This window comes from Eulemur rufifrons, chromosome 7 (assembly GCF_041146395.1).
Source record: "Eulemur rufifrons isolate Redbay chromosome 7, OSU_ERuf_1, whole genome shotgun sequence".
Classification (NCBI taxonomy): Eukaryota; Metazoa; Chordata; class Mammalia; order Primates; family Lemuridae; genus Eulemur; species Eulemur rufifrons.
In genome coordinates, this window is record NC_090989.1 from 202,186,512 (window position 1) to 202,202,935 (window position 16,424).

The 16,424-nt window shown below is 42.7% G+C and overlaps 1 protein-coding gene across 1 annotated transcript in view; it reads left to right on the forward strand.

Moving 5' to 3' along the window:
• The window catches only part of LOC138385910 (MAP/microtubule affinity-regulating kinase 4-like), a 94,088-nt gene that overhangs the window by 56,769 nt on the left and 20,895 nt on the right, over positions 1-16,424 (forward strand). Inside the window, exons 8-15 of the mRNA XM_069472095.1 lie at positions 194-264; positions 3,937-3,993; positions 6,609-6,845; positions 7,021-7,140; positions 7,392-7,488; positions 7,809-7,921; positions 8,735-8,778; positions 14,510-14,758. Of these exons, the coding sequence (XP_069328196.1) occupies positions 194-264; positions 3,937-3,993; positions 6,609-6,845; positions 7,021-7,140; positions 7,392-7,488; positions 7,809-7,921; positions 8,735-8,778; positions 14,510-14,758 (988 nt within the window). The remainder of the gene's footprint in view (positions 1-193; positions 265-3,936; positions 3,994-6,608; positions 6,846-7,020; positions 7,141-7,391; positions 7,489-7,808; positions 7,922-8,734; positions 8,779-14,509; positions 14,759-16,424) is intronic.

A 16,424-nucleotide genomic window follows, 5' to 3' on the forward strand; every position in this document is an offset into this window, starting at 1 on the left:
AGATGTTAGTAGTGAACTTACATGCCTATGGTTAAACTTAAGACCAGCTTAGTTTAAATTCCACATATTCCTGGCTAACTTCATACCTATATTTAAAAATGAGAGCATTGCTAAAAGTGACACATTATCAATTGATGGGAAAATTAATGTTCAGAGTGGGCCTTCTGCTTACCTTTATTTCTCTCAATTGTAGGTGATGTATATGATTATTTACAAGAGGTGGGGAGAATGTATGAGGACGAGGCCAGGGAGAAGTTTCGCCAGGTAGGAATTATTGCATCTTTAGTTTGTTAACTTAATAGAGTTATCATGCTTAGACCCTGAAGCAAAAAGTGTTTGCCTCTGTAAGTGCTTAGAAGGCTCACTGGATGGCAGACATTGGCCATTCAGCTGGACAAAATCATATTAAGTGCCCTTCGTACCTAAGGTACTGTGCTACTGTGCTAGAGGTAGCCATGGGTTCTATTCCTAGCTTTGTAACGTCAACATGAATCTCGCTCTTTGACTCTTCCCTTTTGACTATTGAGCCTTAAAAATCTAGAGCTATAGGCCGGGCGCGGTGGCTCACGCCTGTAATCCTAGCACTCTGGGAGGCCAAGGTGGGCGGATCGTTTGAGCGCAGGAGTTCGAGACCAGCCTGAGCAAGAGCGAGACCCCATCTCTACTAAAAATAGAAAGAAATTATATGGACAGCTAAAAAAAATATATATATATAGAAAAAATAAGCCGGGCATGGGTGGTGCATGCCTGTAGTCCCAGCTACTCGGGAGGCTGAGACAGGAAGATCGCTTGAGCCCAGGAGTTTGAGGTTGCTGTGAGCTAGGCTGACGCCACAGCACTCACTCTAGCCTGGGCAACAGAGTGAGACTCTGTCTCAAAAAAAAAAAAAAAAAAAAAAATCTAGAGCTATAGATGTAATATCTATGATTACATTAATTAAAGCCATTTCAAAGTTTTTAGCAAGAAGGATGGCACAATCCCAAAATTTATTAGTTTTGTCTTACAGAAGCCAACCAAATAGAACTCAATCTATTAATTAGTGATTTTCCTCTTTGCTTATCTTTACATTGCCTTTAGGGACACAGGGGCTTTAATCATCAGGTTTGAAGCATAAAGGTGACTTAACTCTTCTGTCTTTATTAGTAATAGTTAGTATTATTGATCGACCAAGCCAGACACTGGGATGAGTACTTTACCTACACGAATGTAAATCTTGCAGCAGCCTTGTGAGTTAAGAAGCATTATGCCCATTTGCTCCACATAAGACAACTAAGGCATGAGAAGAGGAAATAACTTGCCCAAAATTCAGTGCCTGTCAAGTAGCAGACCTTCCATAGATTCAGAGACTCTGGCCCTCTGACTCCAAACCTCAAAGCTGTAACCATTATGTCGTGCTATTATTTAGACTAGGAATCAGCAAACTCTTTATGTAAAGGGCCACATAGCGAACATTAAGGCTTTGTGGTCCATACGGTCTCTGTTGCAACTATGTAACTCTCCTGTTACAGCATGGAAGCAACTGTAGACAATACCAAAGGAATGAACATGACTGTATTCCAGTAAAGCTTTATTTGCGAAAACTGGGATGGGCCAGATGTGGCCCATATGGGCCCTGATTTGCCAACCCCTGATGGAGACGAAGGAAAGGAGCAAGTGCTTTCCTGCTTTTAAATGAACTCTGTCTGCCCCAGTGACAAGGTCCACATTGAAATGGCAGTAGGGCCTCGTTTCTTGCAGAATTTTACAGTTGTATTTTCTTCACGTATAAGTTTGTCGTGATAGGTAGGAGACTTCAAGTTTCGCATTTGGAAAGGTATTTTTAGCTGATTTTCCAGTTTTCTCTGAACAGTGCCTCCTTTGATTTGCTTAGTTGGATGTTTACAGTTAAGGACTCATTTCCAAGTTTCTTAACTTCCGTTGTTGCTTAAATTTAAAAGCTTAAGAAATCCTAATGGTACTTTGAATTAAAATCTATTAAATGTCAAAGTTGAAAGTACCTTTCGCTGTCTTTTAACTTCTCTGATCCTCAGTTTTTTCTAGCTATAAAAAGAGGAAATTCTAGTTGATGAATTCTGTCTTTCTTTCCAGTTCTAATATTTGATTAGAACTGTGGTCTATGAAAGGAAACTCAGATGTTTCCTAGAAAACCAATCTGGCCCTTCTCATAACTATACTCTTCATTTTTATAAATTAGCCAATATTTTTGCCTTATACTAACTTAATTTCGCTCCTACTCAGATGACTGTGACTTGCAAACATTTCTGTGAATATGGTTTATTGACCGTGAGGAAAGGCTAATGGCAGCCAGCAAGAGCATGTCTGTGTCCAGACCCTCTCCAAGGAAGCAGTGTGGTGCTTAACCCCACAGCTTCGGTTCTCTTCCATCTCTACCCAGCCCCGTCTGCCACCTGGTGGGATCCAGTTCATCAGAAAGGCTTAGACCTCTACTCAACTCAATCTTGAGGAAATTACTCTGGGTTTTTTGTTGTTTTGGCTTTGTTTAGTTGGACCAGGGAAGATGTGGGAGGTGTGTGTGAGTGTGCGTGCGCTTTTACAATTAATGGCTGTATTTACAGTGCTTAGCATTAGTGTAATCCCTTCTCCTTCTTGCATTGTTTGCCTAAGATAGCTCCCTTAGACCTGGAAGAAACAACCGTGATATTGGTGCTTCTGCTTTTCTCTGTTTCTAATTGCCATGCATTCCAGGAGCTTTTTAAGTCATCATTTCTTTGACTAAATAAAAAAAGTTTTCCTCTTTATGACAAGGATCATAGGCCCTTCTTTCCATATTCATGAGCAGGTGGGTTTTGCTTCACCATTCCCAGCCCAGTTACTACTTACGCCATTTTAGTCGTTTGGTTGAGCTCTTGTTCTTTTCAGAGAAAAAGAATAGATTCCTGGCTCTATCTTTTTTGCTTACCTCTTTCTTGGAGGGCTAGTAATGTTAGTGCCTCTGTTCTTTCATGTATGACTATAAGTGAATTAGGCTAACACTCATATTTTAACCTAGACAATATCCAGGTTCTCGACCTTCTTTAGAAGTCACTGCTCATAGCTTAAGAACGTGGCACACACCTATAAGCCCAGCTAGCCAGGAGGCTGAGGTGGGAAGATTGCTTGAGCTCAGGAATTTGAAACCAGCCTGAGCCAACCTAGCAAGACCCTGTCTCAAAAATAAAAAAATTAATATTAATAAATTTACATGCAAAATACCAAAGAAAAGACTAGAAGCAAATACAAAACAACAAGAGATGCTGTCCTCCTTTAATGGTAACACGGGCATATATTTGTATATATTTTTCTATGTTTCCTAAAATTTCTATGATGAGCATAAAGCTTTAATGTTAGAAAAGAAGACTGTTTCTAAAAAGTTGGCAGTAGACGTGAAATTTCAGTAAAACAATTGTTTAATTAACAGTGCTTTTCATAGTTCACACACAAAATTGCACTTTTCATAGTTCACATGCCACATTCATTTCTCCATTTTAAGGAAGAGGAACCTGACCCTCAGAGAGTGAAGTCAGTCTATTAACTTCCATAGTTGGGTTTTGAGTTGGTTACACAGTCATGGGAAGGTTGCACCGGAGCCATCTGGCCCTGGGCCTGGGGGCAGTCTGGTCCTCCAGATGCAGGCCGTTGGTTGCATCCTGGTGTTGGGCTCAAAAACAAGTGGAGTGTCAGCAGGAAGAGTCCACGAAGACACTTGCAGTTACAACTGGAGAGAACAGGAACGACATCCTCACCTGTCTCTTCTTGCCCTCACGCCTGAATTTCTCCAGATTGAAAAGTTCAAAGCATAAGGAAATTGCTTTTAGAAATCCACACATCGAGGTGCTCACTGAGTGTTTTGCATGTGTGAACATTAACGAAGTTACTTTCATCTTAATTATGCATCTGCACCTGTGCGAACTGACCCTTCCGTCTCTCCTTACTCAGGTGGTCTCGGCGGTGGAGTATTGCCACAGGATGTCTGTGGCGCACAGGGATCTGAAGGTACGTACCAGCGTCCTAAGTGTGTGCTCTATTTGTACGTGTTCAGTTCTCTCATCACACAAGTGAGGCGTAGATTAGATTTTGTTATTATACATAATGAAACAAAAATAAATCTCATGATAATTGGATCCTTTCAATCAAGTTCTAGTAGAGCATTCGAAATAAATAAAAGTGAAGTTTATGAGAAGCATTTTACATTTCAGTTAAGGTGCTGGTGGTTGATCTCTGGAGAGACAGTCATCACACAGCCAAAGGGATGTGTGTGGTGCTTCCTCCGGAAGTGTGTGGTCACGCCTGGACAGTGTCCTCGGGGCCACCTGGCATTCTTTTCTACTTCTCCAGGTAGCATTGTCTCCTGTTAACAGCAGCGCCTATTTGAGACTCTTTCACAGCCTCCGCCCTGGCATAGGATGAGGTTTCCTATTTCACAGAGAAAATGGAGACACCAGGCAGAAACTCCCTGAGTCTTCCAGCAGAACCTCGTATGGATCAGTACCTGCACCTGCACGCATCCTTCCCTGTCCTCATGTTACAGGAAAGCGGGCACCTCTGCTGACCCCGCCTCTGTGTTCCGGGTCCTCTCTCCCTCCGTGGGCTGTGCGCTGTCCGATGCCTCCTTCTCTCCATTTTGTCATTCACTCTCTCTCTCTGCTTGCTTCTCACCAGCAGCGTTTATACATGCTCAAGTGCATAGCTTCTTTTTACCAAAAGTCTTCTCCACCTTAGGTCCCCTTCCAGATACACCCTTTTCCTCTCTTCGTAGTCACAGTCTTTGCCCTAAACATTTTCTACACTCTAAGTCTTAGCTTGCTCCTCACCCCTGCTCTCTCCTTACCTGATTGTCATTGACTGGCTCATTCCTCTCCGTGCCCACCCTCAGTGGCTTCGTGTTCCTCCATTAGCTGCGGTGGCCACCTGTGTGTCAATGACCCCAAATCCCTTCTTGCAGCCACAGGGCTCTCCCAGGCTCCAGGGGCCAGCTGACCAAGGGGTGTCTTTCTCCACCAGAGTGTCCCTCAGGCACCTCAGGTACAGCAAGTTCAAAGCCTAAACTCTTCCATCCTGAACTTGAACCTTCACTTCTCCTTCTCGTGACTAATGTTCCTGAGGTGTCCCTCTGGTTTGCCATCCCCTCAGTGACCAGGTCCTTTTCCTGCTGTTGTCTAACTATTGCTTACACTCGCTCACTCTTTCCTGTCTCTGTTACACTATCCCAGGCCAGACGCTGTCACCTCATACTTGATTGTAACTCTAGTTTCCTGCCTGTTCTCTGCTTCCAATTTTCCCTGTCTCTTCTTCTCATGTGTGTTTTCCACCTTGCGCCCAGAATGGACTCTTTTAAAACCACATGTAACATTGTTATTTCTCTGCTTAAACAACTCTGCAGGGGCTTCCCATCGCCCTTAGGATGAAAACCCAAACCTGTTGGGTACAGCCCTTTGTGATTCGGCCCTGACCATCCTCCCCAGCCATCTCTGCCTGACTCTGTCTCCCACACACTTTCAGTGTCTTGAGTGAAACCCGCGCTGTCTCTGTCACCTGTGTGTTCTCGGACTCTGCCTGAAACAGCGCCCATCAACACACGCATCATGACCGGCTGCACCTTCTTGTGCTTCGACATGGCCTCCTCTGGGAAGCAGCCCCTCCCTTTCAGGTCCAGGCCGACAGCCCCCGTTCCTCCTCGGTTACACAGCACTAGGGTCTCAGGGCAGCTGCTTGTCTTTCTCCGTCTCCCCTTCTGAAGTGTGAGCTCCTGAGGGCAGGGCCCTATCTGTCTTGCTTATTATATGTCCAGACACTAATATAACATCTGTTGTGTAGTCGCTACATAGTAAATATTTGTTGCAATAAATGGAAGTGGCTGTGATTTGTCTCTTCAATGGGATTTGGGAGTCTTCCTTCCCCAATGATAGCCATTTTACAGCTTTGTAGCAATTTTGTAAAATGTGACTATCAACTTCATCAAGTGCCCAGTTTTTTTTAAAAGCCCCTGATTATTTTTCATGTAAAAAATCTTCCAAAGGGTCAGGCATGGTGGCCCATAATCCCAGCACTTGGGGAGGCACAGGCAAGAGGACTGTTTGAGGCCAAGAGTTCAACACCAGCCTGGGCAACATAGTGAAACCTATCTCATAAGAAAAATAACATTACAAATTAGCCAGGCATGGTGGCACACGCCTGCAGTCCCAGCTACTCGGCAGGCTGAGGCAGGAAGGTTGCTTGAGCCCAGGAGGTTGCAGTGCAGTGAGCTGTGATTGCACCATTGCACTCTAGCCCCAGTGACAGAACGAGACCCTGTCTCTACAAAACAAACAAATGAAAAAAACCTGTCAAAACTTTTCTTTATCTTGGGGCAGTTGATACTTAAATTAGTATACGAATTAATGATGATTATTCTAGCACTTCGTGTCTGGTAGTGATTGTTAATGTGATAAAATTAGGAGTTCAAATTTGTCTCCTGTTTTTTACTTCTAGAAGAAATGTTTTCTCATTTCATTAATTAGGGGATATTACGTTTATATCATTACAAAAAGCTGCTTTATGAAATGCCTAATCGTGCATAGTTCTAATTATATTTTGGTTAAATTTTATTTCTGTTGATGTTTTCCCTCTAGCCAGAGAATCTCCTCCTAAGTGCCAAGGGAGAAATAAAACTGGCAGATTTTGGCCTCAGTGCACAGTTTACACCGGGCACTCCACTGACCACCTACTGTGGGACACCGTATTATGTCGCGCCAGAAATTGTGAGGAGAAAACCATACCACGGCCCCTCTGCAGATGTCTGGAGTCTAGGAGTCCTCCTTTACATGTTTGTTACCGGCACCCTCCCTTTCAAAGGGGACAATCTTAAGGTATTGGAAGCGGTTGTTGCATCCACGTAGTACACAAAACTAGAAGCAGTTTTATAAAATTATATGGGTTTATATTTTTAATGTTCTATCAGTTTAGGGGTTTCCGTGGGTTTTCTGTTGTTTTTTAACCTAAAAGTTGACTCACTAGTTTTCTTTCCTCTCTCCCTGCCCACAGGAGGTAATGAGACAAATAAAAGGAGGCAAGTATGACATCCCCTCCTGTGTCTCCAGACAGTGCCAAAAACTACTGAGGGGTTTACTGGTGATAAACCCACTTGCAAGAAGCTCTGTCCAGGTAATCACAGAAGTGGAAATAAGTAACAACTTTGGAGAGTTTTTAGAGTATTTTTAGAACTTAGCTTGGCTTGTGGGGCATACTGAATATTTATTTGCCTGGGACATTTGAAGCAGGAGTTGAGACATTGAGAAAAATTTAAGTTACCCTTTGGACTACAGTCAGTGAAATGTTGAAAATAAAGTTTCCTAAATATTGCGATTATCGGACTATTTTATTTTATGCTGCTAATGAACAGTTCACCTTTTCAGAAAATTATGGAGGACAAGTGGCTCAACATGGGACACAGGGAGCCACTGGTGCCGTACAGGGAGGTCAAGAGGAACATGAATGATGAAAAATGCATTGGTAAGTACTCTGTGGTACGTGCTTGCGTGTGCCTGTGCTTGCATAAGTAACAGATTTCTCTCCTGATCCATGCGTGTGCCTAAAATGTGAATAATGGAACGTTAAGCCCAAGTTATATAATGAATCAGCTTATCTGTTCTGTCATATTTAGAAACTTAACTAAATCTACAGCAGCACCCAGTAACTCAGAATCCAGTGCTCATTTGTGTAAGAAAATGTGTGATCTTTTAGATCTTATAAAGAAAATCGTTGTACCCTGTAACAGAATGATTTCTTACCCAAACAAAACACATAAACTGTATTTTACCCTTCTCTTTTAGAGACGCTACGGCAGATGGGCTACCAAGAACAAGACATTGAGGAGTCCCTGAAACATCAACGACCCAATGAAATCAGTGCCACCTATAACTTTTTACTGCAAAAATCTGTTGAGGTAAGAGTAACCAGAGAGGAAGAGCTGAAATACCCTTTATGTAACTGATCAGCTTATGTAAACTAGTAGTTTCTTAGTTTTTATTGTTTAGATGTGTATAATGAATTTGATATATCATTTTTAAAATTTACCTGCAAATACCAAATCTAACTCCTATGACCATTATAAGCCATTATTGGAACTTCAAAATAATAAGCCTTAATAAGTAAATGGAACATTTTAAATTATTTGAAAAAGCCTGAAAAGAAGAACATAGATACATAAGCTTTTGTGACTTTTTCCAGCAGTGAGAAAAATCCTTTTGCCTGAGTATGTGGGTGTCATTTTTTAACACTGTGATTCCACATCTCTCCAAATGAACTGTTTCTGAGAAGTCTGTGTGTTACGAGAACTTTAGTTTCCTAAGAAACCCTTTGGGTGTGTGTTGTGGTTTGTTGGTTTTCTCATTTTCTCTTAGCTGCGTGCTAATGATTCCAGTTCAAGCAGCAGTCTTTCTCTCGCTAGGGTTAGGCTGAGCAGTGACCTCGACAACTTTGCTTTTAGTAGTCTGTGCATTATTACTTTACTGATTATTATAAACCGTTATCATAGTCGCCCTACGTTAGCTGTTTTTCATGTTCTTTTCTACCAGAAGAGAGGGTAGAGGTTGCTGTCCTTGTTCCGTTTTCTGATCTTTTGGCCATTACTGTGGATGTTTTAGCATAGTTTAAAGACTGAGTACTCCTGTTTCTGTAGATGAGTTCTTTTTTTCCCCCTTGTACTGTACTTCCCAAATAGTTTAAGACAAAAATGCCCCCTTTTTTTTTTTTATAGAATAACACGGGACCTGGTGGGACGCGAGTGGGAAGACAGCATAGGTACGTTTGCAGTGAGAGAACTACAGATGATAGATACTCAGTGATTCAGAATGTCAAAAAGGTATAAAATTTTACCTGTTCTCAAGAAAATTTGTTTTTTCAGAAGAGAAATGGAAGAATTTCCATTTCTTACTTTTTAAATCAAAATTCAGATAATAACAGTAAGTATTCTCTGAAGGTAAGGTAAATTTGAGTGGTAATTTTTAGCAAGACACTAGGATTCCAAATTCTTGTCTTGGGTACCATCCTCCTGGCTGGCTGGCTGTATATGATGATTAAAAGGATCGAGTTAAACCAGGGAGGTTTCCTAGAGGAGGCAGATAGCAAGTAAGCCATGGTTTCATTGTAGAACAGCCAATAGGGAAATAGAGATTGTTTCGTGCACATTAATAACTTGAGCAAAGGCTGGGAGTTGGTGGGGGAGCAGGATGAGGACCTGAGGCAGGAGCCACACCTCCGGGAGACATAGAGAACAAGGTCAAGAGAGGGAGTGTTCAGTTTTAAATAGTTTTTAAGGCTTCTTTAATTTCTTTGGAGTCATTTCCTGTCTGTGTTCCCCCTGCAGACACCTTCCTTATTGAAGCTGATGCCTCCAGGTCCTGACCTGGGCCTCCTTGTTTCCCTTACCGTGAATGATCGAAATACTGTGCTTTTGAAAGTATGGTCTTCATCTTTAGCTGAACAGAGCCTCAGCGCCAAAACTGATAAGACAGTGCCCACAGCTGTAATAATGTCTGGATTTTCCTTTATTTCTATCTGAAAAATGAATTGAAAGACTGTGGAAAATAATTGAATTTGAGGGCTGAACTACTGGTGGTCATATTTTTACCTTCAGAAAAGGCAGTCAGTGTGACAAGTGTTTGACCCTTAAAAATAATGCTCGTAGCTGTGTGTGGTGGCTCACACGTGTAAATCTGGCACTTGGAAGGCCAAGGCTGGAGGATTGCTTGAGGTCAGGAGTTGAAGACCAGCCTGAGAAGGAGCTAAACTCCATCTCTACCGAAACTACAACAATTAGCTGGGCGTAGCAGTGCAGGCCTATAGTCCCAGCCACTACAGAGGCTGAGGCGAGATGATCACTTAAGCCCTGGAGTTTGAGGTTGCAGTGAGCTATGATGATGCCACAGCATCCTAGCTGGAGCAACAGAGCAAGACCCTGTCTCTGAAAAAATGATGCTTGAGTCTTCAATTGGATGCATGACACCTTCTCTGAACAGAATACTTCTCAGGCAGATGATTGCTTTCTCTTCTTCTCTTTGATCTATACATCTTACCTCGTCACTAATTGAAAATACTAGTGAGCTACAGGATGTCGGGACCTATGTTAGTTTCTGAAAGAAGCACATTAATTTCCATTTTTCAGCCTTCAATATGTTGGACTTTTTTATATGTGAGTGTTTATACAGAATTCTATCACAGCTGATAAAAACTGTGCAAAGGTTTGAACCAAAGGTTCTATGTGCTTTAACTGAGCCCTTAGTGAGGGAAAAATACAACTAATCCTTGGTCTGGGGGCCAGGGTGCCTAGCTTTTGGCAAGTCATTGCTTTGACACAAGCACCTCTGGGTGGAATTCTGAGTAAGGCTCGTCTTGAAACCAGACGTGCTGCAGGTCAGCCTACTTTCTGTGGGAATCCTCACGATGCTGCTGTTCTACTTCTGTTGCCGTTTCCAAACATGGCCTGATCCCAACCATCAGACTGACAGTCGACATCAACTAGGTTTAGGCTTTTGAAGGTCTGATTACGTCATTAATGGTATGATTCTGTCCAGATGGTGTAGTTACACAGTGAGTCTTAAACCGCGGAGCACAGGCCTGACAGACAGTGCTCAACAAATTTTAGCTTCATTCTTGATTATAAACTGCTCAGGCAAGAATGTGAAGAGTTTTGTTAGTTTACAGTAACTATACCTAATCTCTCAAGTTGCTGAAGGACCTACACAGCAGGGACGCTCGGCCCCACTTTTTCATGTGCTTTTAGATATCTGCATGAGGCCCACAGCAGTAACGTGATGGTGTTAGGATAAAACGCAACAGGATCTTTTGAAAGAAGTTTGAAGTATGGGATCTCATTGGCAAAATTTTAAAATTGTCAAGTGGTTTTATTATTTTATCCACATAGCCACTTGTGCTGCACTGAGCCACGGAGATGGAGCAGAGGAGGGCTGACGACAGTTAACACATGTGTCATCTGGACTACATTTTTAAGTCTGCTTTTGCCCAATCACTGAGTATGCTTTCAATCGGCAGCCAAAACATTTTGTATCAGAATGGACTGATACGGGCTAGATGTTCTAGCTAACAAATCATCAGTGCCTGTCCTTTTGTAACTTTAAGTCAATCAGAATTTTAAGAAAGATAATCACTGCTCAATACAAAACAATTAAGAAGATTAATAGGAACTCAACTTCATGCAACTTGAATTTTAAGAAATACATTGCTATTTCTTTAAGATTTACATGTAATACAGCTACTGTTTTGCTTATGTAGATTGCTTATCTAGACTGTGCAATAGAACCATCATATCGGGGGAAAAACATTGTTCAAACTTTCATAACAACCAGCTTGATGAACTTGTAGAATATGGAGCCCATCGTGATATTGGGGCTGTCTGTCATAATTAGAATTTTTGTGAGTTTGATTGTACAGACTTAAAATTCAGTGGATATTTGCTGCATTTACTGTTTCCTGCGTCAAGGTGGTAGGCCTACTGTAGAAGTCGGAAAAACAAATTGTTTTGCTAATTCCTATGTAGAACTTGTGATGAAACATGAATAAAATTTCTTAAGTAATATTTGGCTTTAAAATTAGCATGTCAAAAAATTTAATAATTTATAATCAAAATACTGACTTACATTTCCTACTTAGAAAGGTCTCTTTGATGAGGATCAGTTTTTCACTGCGGGACATCTGTCCATCCCCTCCTTGCCATGCTTGTGTGCCTCCCAGGTCTCCCTGCACCATCTGGCCATTGGCAGTGTGCTGCATGGGAACAGCCGGAGCAGCCCCTTGGTCTGTGGGTGCCTAAAATCCTTTCTTTCTCCAGAGCCTTTGGACCATTTGTATTCACAGGGAAGAAGCTAAACCACTCGTGCCTCCCCTTCCTCCCCTGTTTTATTTGGTGCATCCGTTGACCCAAGCTTCTTATTTTGGCAAAAAGTGTCAGTAGCTGGGCAGGGGGATAAATTCTTTTGACCCCTGACCTGCCCTGAGAGATAGTAGAGCATGGAAGACAGTCGTATTTGTTTGTACCTTAAAACTATGTGTACTCTTGGATACGTGAGTCCGTGTGCATGTACTGAGAACAACCCAGCATTTCTTCACTGACTTGAATCACTTAGGACTCTCTGTTTCAGGTGGCAGAAAACCCCAATGCAAACAGGCTAAAATAAAAAAGGGCATCAGTTAGGGCATACAACTAAAAAAGTCCAGGCCTAGAGTCAGAGTTTGTCTTCCAGTTTTGCCTCCTCTGTGGTCGTTCCACAGCTGATCTCTGCCTGTTTACACCTGACGTCTTCCTACACGTGGCTCTGCTAGAACCGAAGCCTGGGGTTGTCTCCATGGTCTGTGTGAGCTGGCTCTGGGTATCTCTGAGCCTGTTGCTGGCCCAGGTCACTGGGAAAAGTCTTGGGTGGAGTCAACTTCTTCTGCCGCCCGGGGTCCTAGAGTTGCTTTCCCTACAGCAATATTTAAGTATTGTTGGCACAGGAAAAGAAGTGATACTGAGTGGCAATCAAAGGAAACTGAAGGTGTTTGTTTCCAGTCCTTCTCTGACTCTCTGGAGCCATTCTCCAAGGCAGAGGGCAGAATTCTCAAACAGAAATGCAAGGCCAAGCAGCTCTTCTTGAGTAATTTATTTCAAAGGCATGTCTCTCTTATGTTGGGGTTATCGAAATCCCTGTGGCTACATTATTAGTTGATCTGTCCTATCAGAACATTTACTGACCACCTACTTTGTCAGGCTTCCCACTGACACTGGTGGCACATTGACAAGACTATAGCTGTGCTTTCACAGGGAGCTCCAGTAAGGAAGTGTCCCTACAAGAAGACAATGTGGCATGCGTGAACTAAAATCACAGCAAGAAGTGATTTTACTCTCACTGGGAGGGTGGATCAGGGAAGACTTCATGGAGGAAATCACCTCTGGATGAATTTCGAAGAGTTGAAAGATGCCAGCCCTTCAGGCATAGAGAATAGCCTCAGCAAGTGTTTTCTGACCTGGTGCTTTACCAAGGGACTGCCCATCACCAGGAGAGCCAGAAAGTCAAGTTTCAGGAGCATGATGGAAGGCAGAGATTAGACTGCAGGGGCCCAAAGATGTGTGACTTGCACGCCAAGGTGAGAAGTCTAAACTTGATCCTGAAGACTCAACATGCCCTCGAAGGTTGTGAGCAGATGAGTGACAAACTCCAGTTGATTTTTTAGGAAGTTCTCGGCAATTGAGTTGGATAGACTGGATATGGAGGGCCGAGGGAGGGAGCCCAGTGAAGATGAGGCCTGAGGCTCTGCACTGAGACCCTGGCAGTAGAAGTGGAGAGGACGGGCCAGCTGAAAGGCTGGCGGGAAACTGACACCAACCAGATGTCATGGTTGGCCTGGATATGGGAAGTGAGGGAAAGGAAGAACCTGGTCCCCTCCAAGTGTCGGTCCTTCAAAAGGATTTCGGGAGAAAGACACTGGAAGAATAATATCAGAATTCTAAATGTCTGCTTATCCTTAAATGAAAGAAACTACACCTTTGGAATTCCAAGGACATGATGGCTGAGCTGGAATTGAGGAATATTGTTGTCCTGGTGAGACTCCTGTGGGTAGTTGTGTCCAGTAGGTGTCTGTGCCAGGTGGAACTGCAGACTTCTAGCCACTGTCACTCTTTCTGTGTCTCTAAACAGTTCAATTTTTTCTAACAAGTTTTTTGGTTTAAAAAAAAAAAAAAAAAAAAGGCTCTGTTCACCCTGTAGAGATTTTGACTGTGCTTTATAAAGGATTCTTTGTAAATTTCCTTTGTGTAGGAAGATTCTAAACTATATTGTTAAAACAACAGAGGATACAGTGTGAAATTACGGCTAGCTTCTATACCCATAACCTTATTATAAGAGTTCATTTAAACGAGGTCAGTGTGTTTTGGGAAAATGTTGAGAGCACATTATGCTGATGTCATATATTCACTTTACCACTTAGACTTGAACTGAGTCATCTCTTAGAATAAGCATGATTTTATGCACAGCTTGGAGGACATCATCCCTCTCACACAAACAAAGGCTGTAAGAAGTTCCTGCCCTTCTGCTACTTGCTTTCAGCGCGTGGAATTTTATATTCATACCATTTGTGTGCTTCAAAAACTTTTTAGTTGCCTATTCATCAAGTATGGCTGCGTATCCTTCGTTTCTGTCCTGTCGGCATGGTTCCCTGTGTGTAAGCAATTTGAGGGGGAAGCAAAGGGGAAAAGCTAGAGTTAGCCAGTCTCTGTCCTACAATTTCCCAGCATTAACGTTGTCCTTAAAAATATATATATACTATTACCTGAAACTCTAGGAGGCTTTGTCTCATTATATACTATTCTTTTACTACCCTTTCCCACTTATCTTACCTATTACTCCTAAGTTCTGTGAAATGCCAGTTGGATCTGTATTGATTATACCTGATTTTCTCCACTGCGCGTAAACGGTATGTTGTGATTGTGAATTTTCATATGCTGTGTTTGTAAGAGTCTCTAATTTTCTGACCTCTGCAGCATGGATTCTAATCCAGCACCACCAGCTGCTGCAGAAACAAATAATGACTCTGTGACCACCGCATCTCAACCCAACTCTCGACCCCCAGCAAGTTGGCACGGTTTCACTCTGCAGGCACAGGAACACCGAACCGCAATGTGTAATGATCGCCCTGCCATCAGGAGCCTTCCCGTTCGAGGGAAATCGTTGGTGAAAAGCACAAGTGGAGGCTCCGATATCATCAGTAAACTAAGGACCAAACTGAGGAGGTCAGTGTCAAGTGGTAGTACTTGTTTTCAAGTAAACACATTGAACATAAAGAGAATTGTTGATTCTCTGTTGCAGGCGGCAGAAAATCCAGTCCAAACAGGCTTAAATAAAAGAGGGCATCTGTTAGGTCATGCAACTAAAAACGTCCAGGCCTGGGACGACCAGAATCCCACCGGCTAGTTGATTAATCTGCTCTGTTACCAGGACATTTTCTGAGCACCTGCTTTGGCAGGCTTTCTGCTGACACTAGGGGCACAGTGACAAGATGATAGCTGTGCTCTGAGGGAGCTCCAGGAAGGAAGCGTCACTACAATACAATGTGGTGTGCGTGACCTAAATTCACAGCAACAAGTGATTTCACTCTCTTTTGGGGGGTGGTGCATGTGGGAAGCCTTGATGGAGGAGATGACCTCTGGTTGAACTTGGAAGAGTGAATGGAAAGATGCCAGCCCTTTAGGCACAGGGCAACATAGGTCCTGCAAGTGTTTTCTGACCTGGTGCTTTACCAAGGCACTGCACATCATCAGGAGGGCCAGCAGGTCAAGTTCCAGGAAAAATGATGGAAGGCAAAGCCTGGAGAGATGGCAGGGGTCCTGTGACTTGCATGTCAGGCAGAGGAGTCTGAACTTCATCCTGAAGACTCAGCATGCTGTAGAATGGTGGTGAGCAGATGAGCAACAAGGTCCAGTTAAATTTTCAGGAAGTTCTGGGTAGTTGAGCAGATAGGTTGGAGGTGGGGGTAGAGGCAGAAGCCCAGTGAAGATGAGGCCTGAGGCTCTGCACTGAGACCTTGGCAGTAGAAGTGGAGAGGACGGGCCAGCTGAAAGGCTGGCGGGAAACTGACACCAACCAGATGTCATGGTTGGTCTGGATATGGGAAGTGAGGGAAAGGAAGAACCTGGTCCCCTCCAAGTGTCGGTCCTTCAAAAGGATTTCGGGAGAAAGACACTGGAAGAATAATATCAGAATTCTAAATGTCTGCTTATCCTTAAATGAAAGAAACTACACCTTTGGAATTCCAAGGACATGATGGCTGAGCTGGAATTGAGGAATATTGTTGTCCTGGTGACACTCCTGTGGGTAGTTGTGTCCAGTAGGTGTCTGTGCCAGGTGGAATTGCAGACTCCCAGCCACCGTCACTCTTTCTGTGTCTCTAAACAGTTCAATTTTTTCAAAAAGTTTTTTTTTTTTTTTTTAATAAAAGCTCTGCTGACCCTTTAGGGATTTTGAGAATTCTTTATAAAGGGTAAAGGACTCTTCATAAAGGATTCTTTGTAAATGTCCTTTAGGTAAGAAGATTTCAAAGTATCTAGTTAAAAACAACATAGGATACTCTGGTATATAATGACAAGTTTCTGTCCCCCTAATCTTAGTTTAATAGTTCATTTAAAACATGTCTCTGTGTTTTGGAAACAGTTTGAGAGCACAGTATGCTCATGTTATATGTTCACTTTGCCACTTAGTCTTGAACTGGGACATCTCTTAGAATAGGCTTCACTTTATGCGTAGCTTGGAGGACATCATCCCTCTCCCATAAACAAATAGTCATGTCAGCTGCTGTTTTCTTTTGTTCAAAGTAAGAAACTTTTTAGATGACTGTTTGGGAAAAAGCAGCTACTGGTTACCAATTGCTCATGAATCTGCAAAACAAGTTTAGGAGAGTTT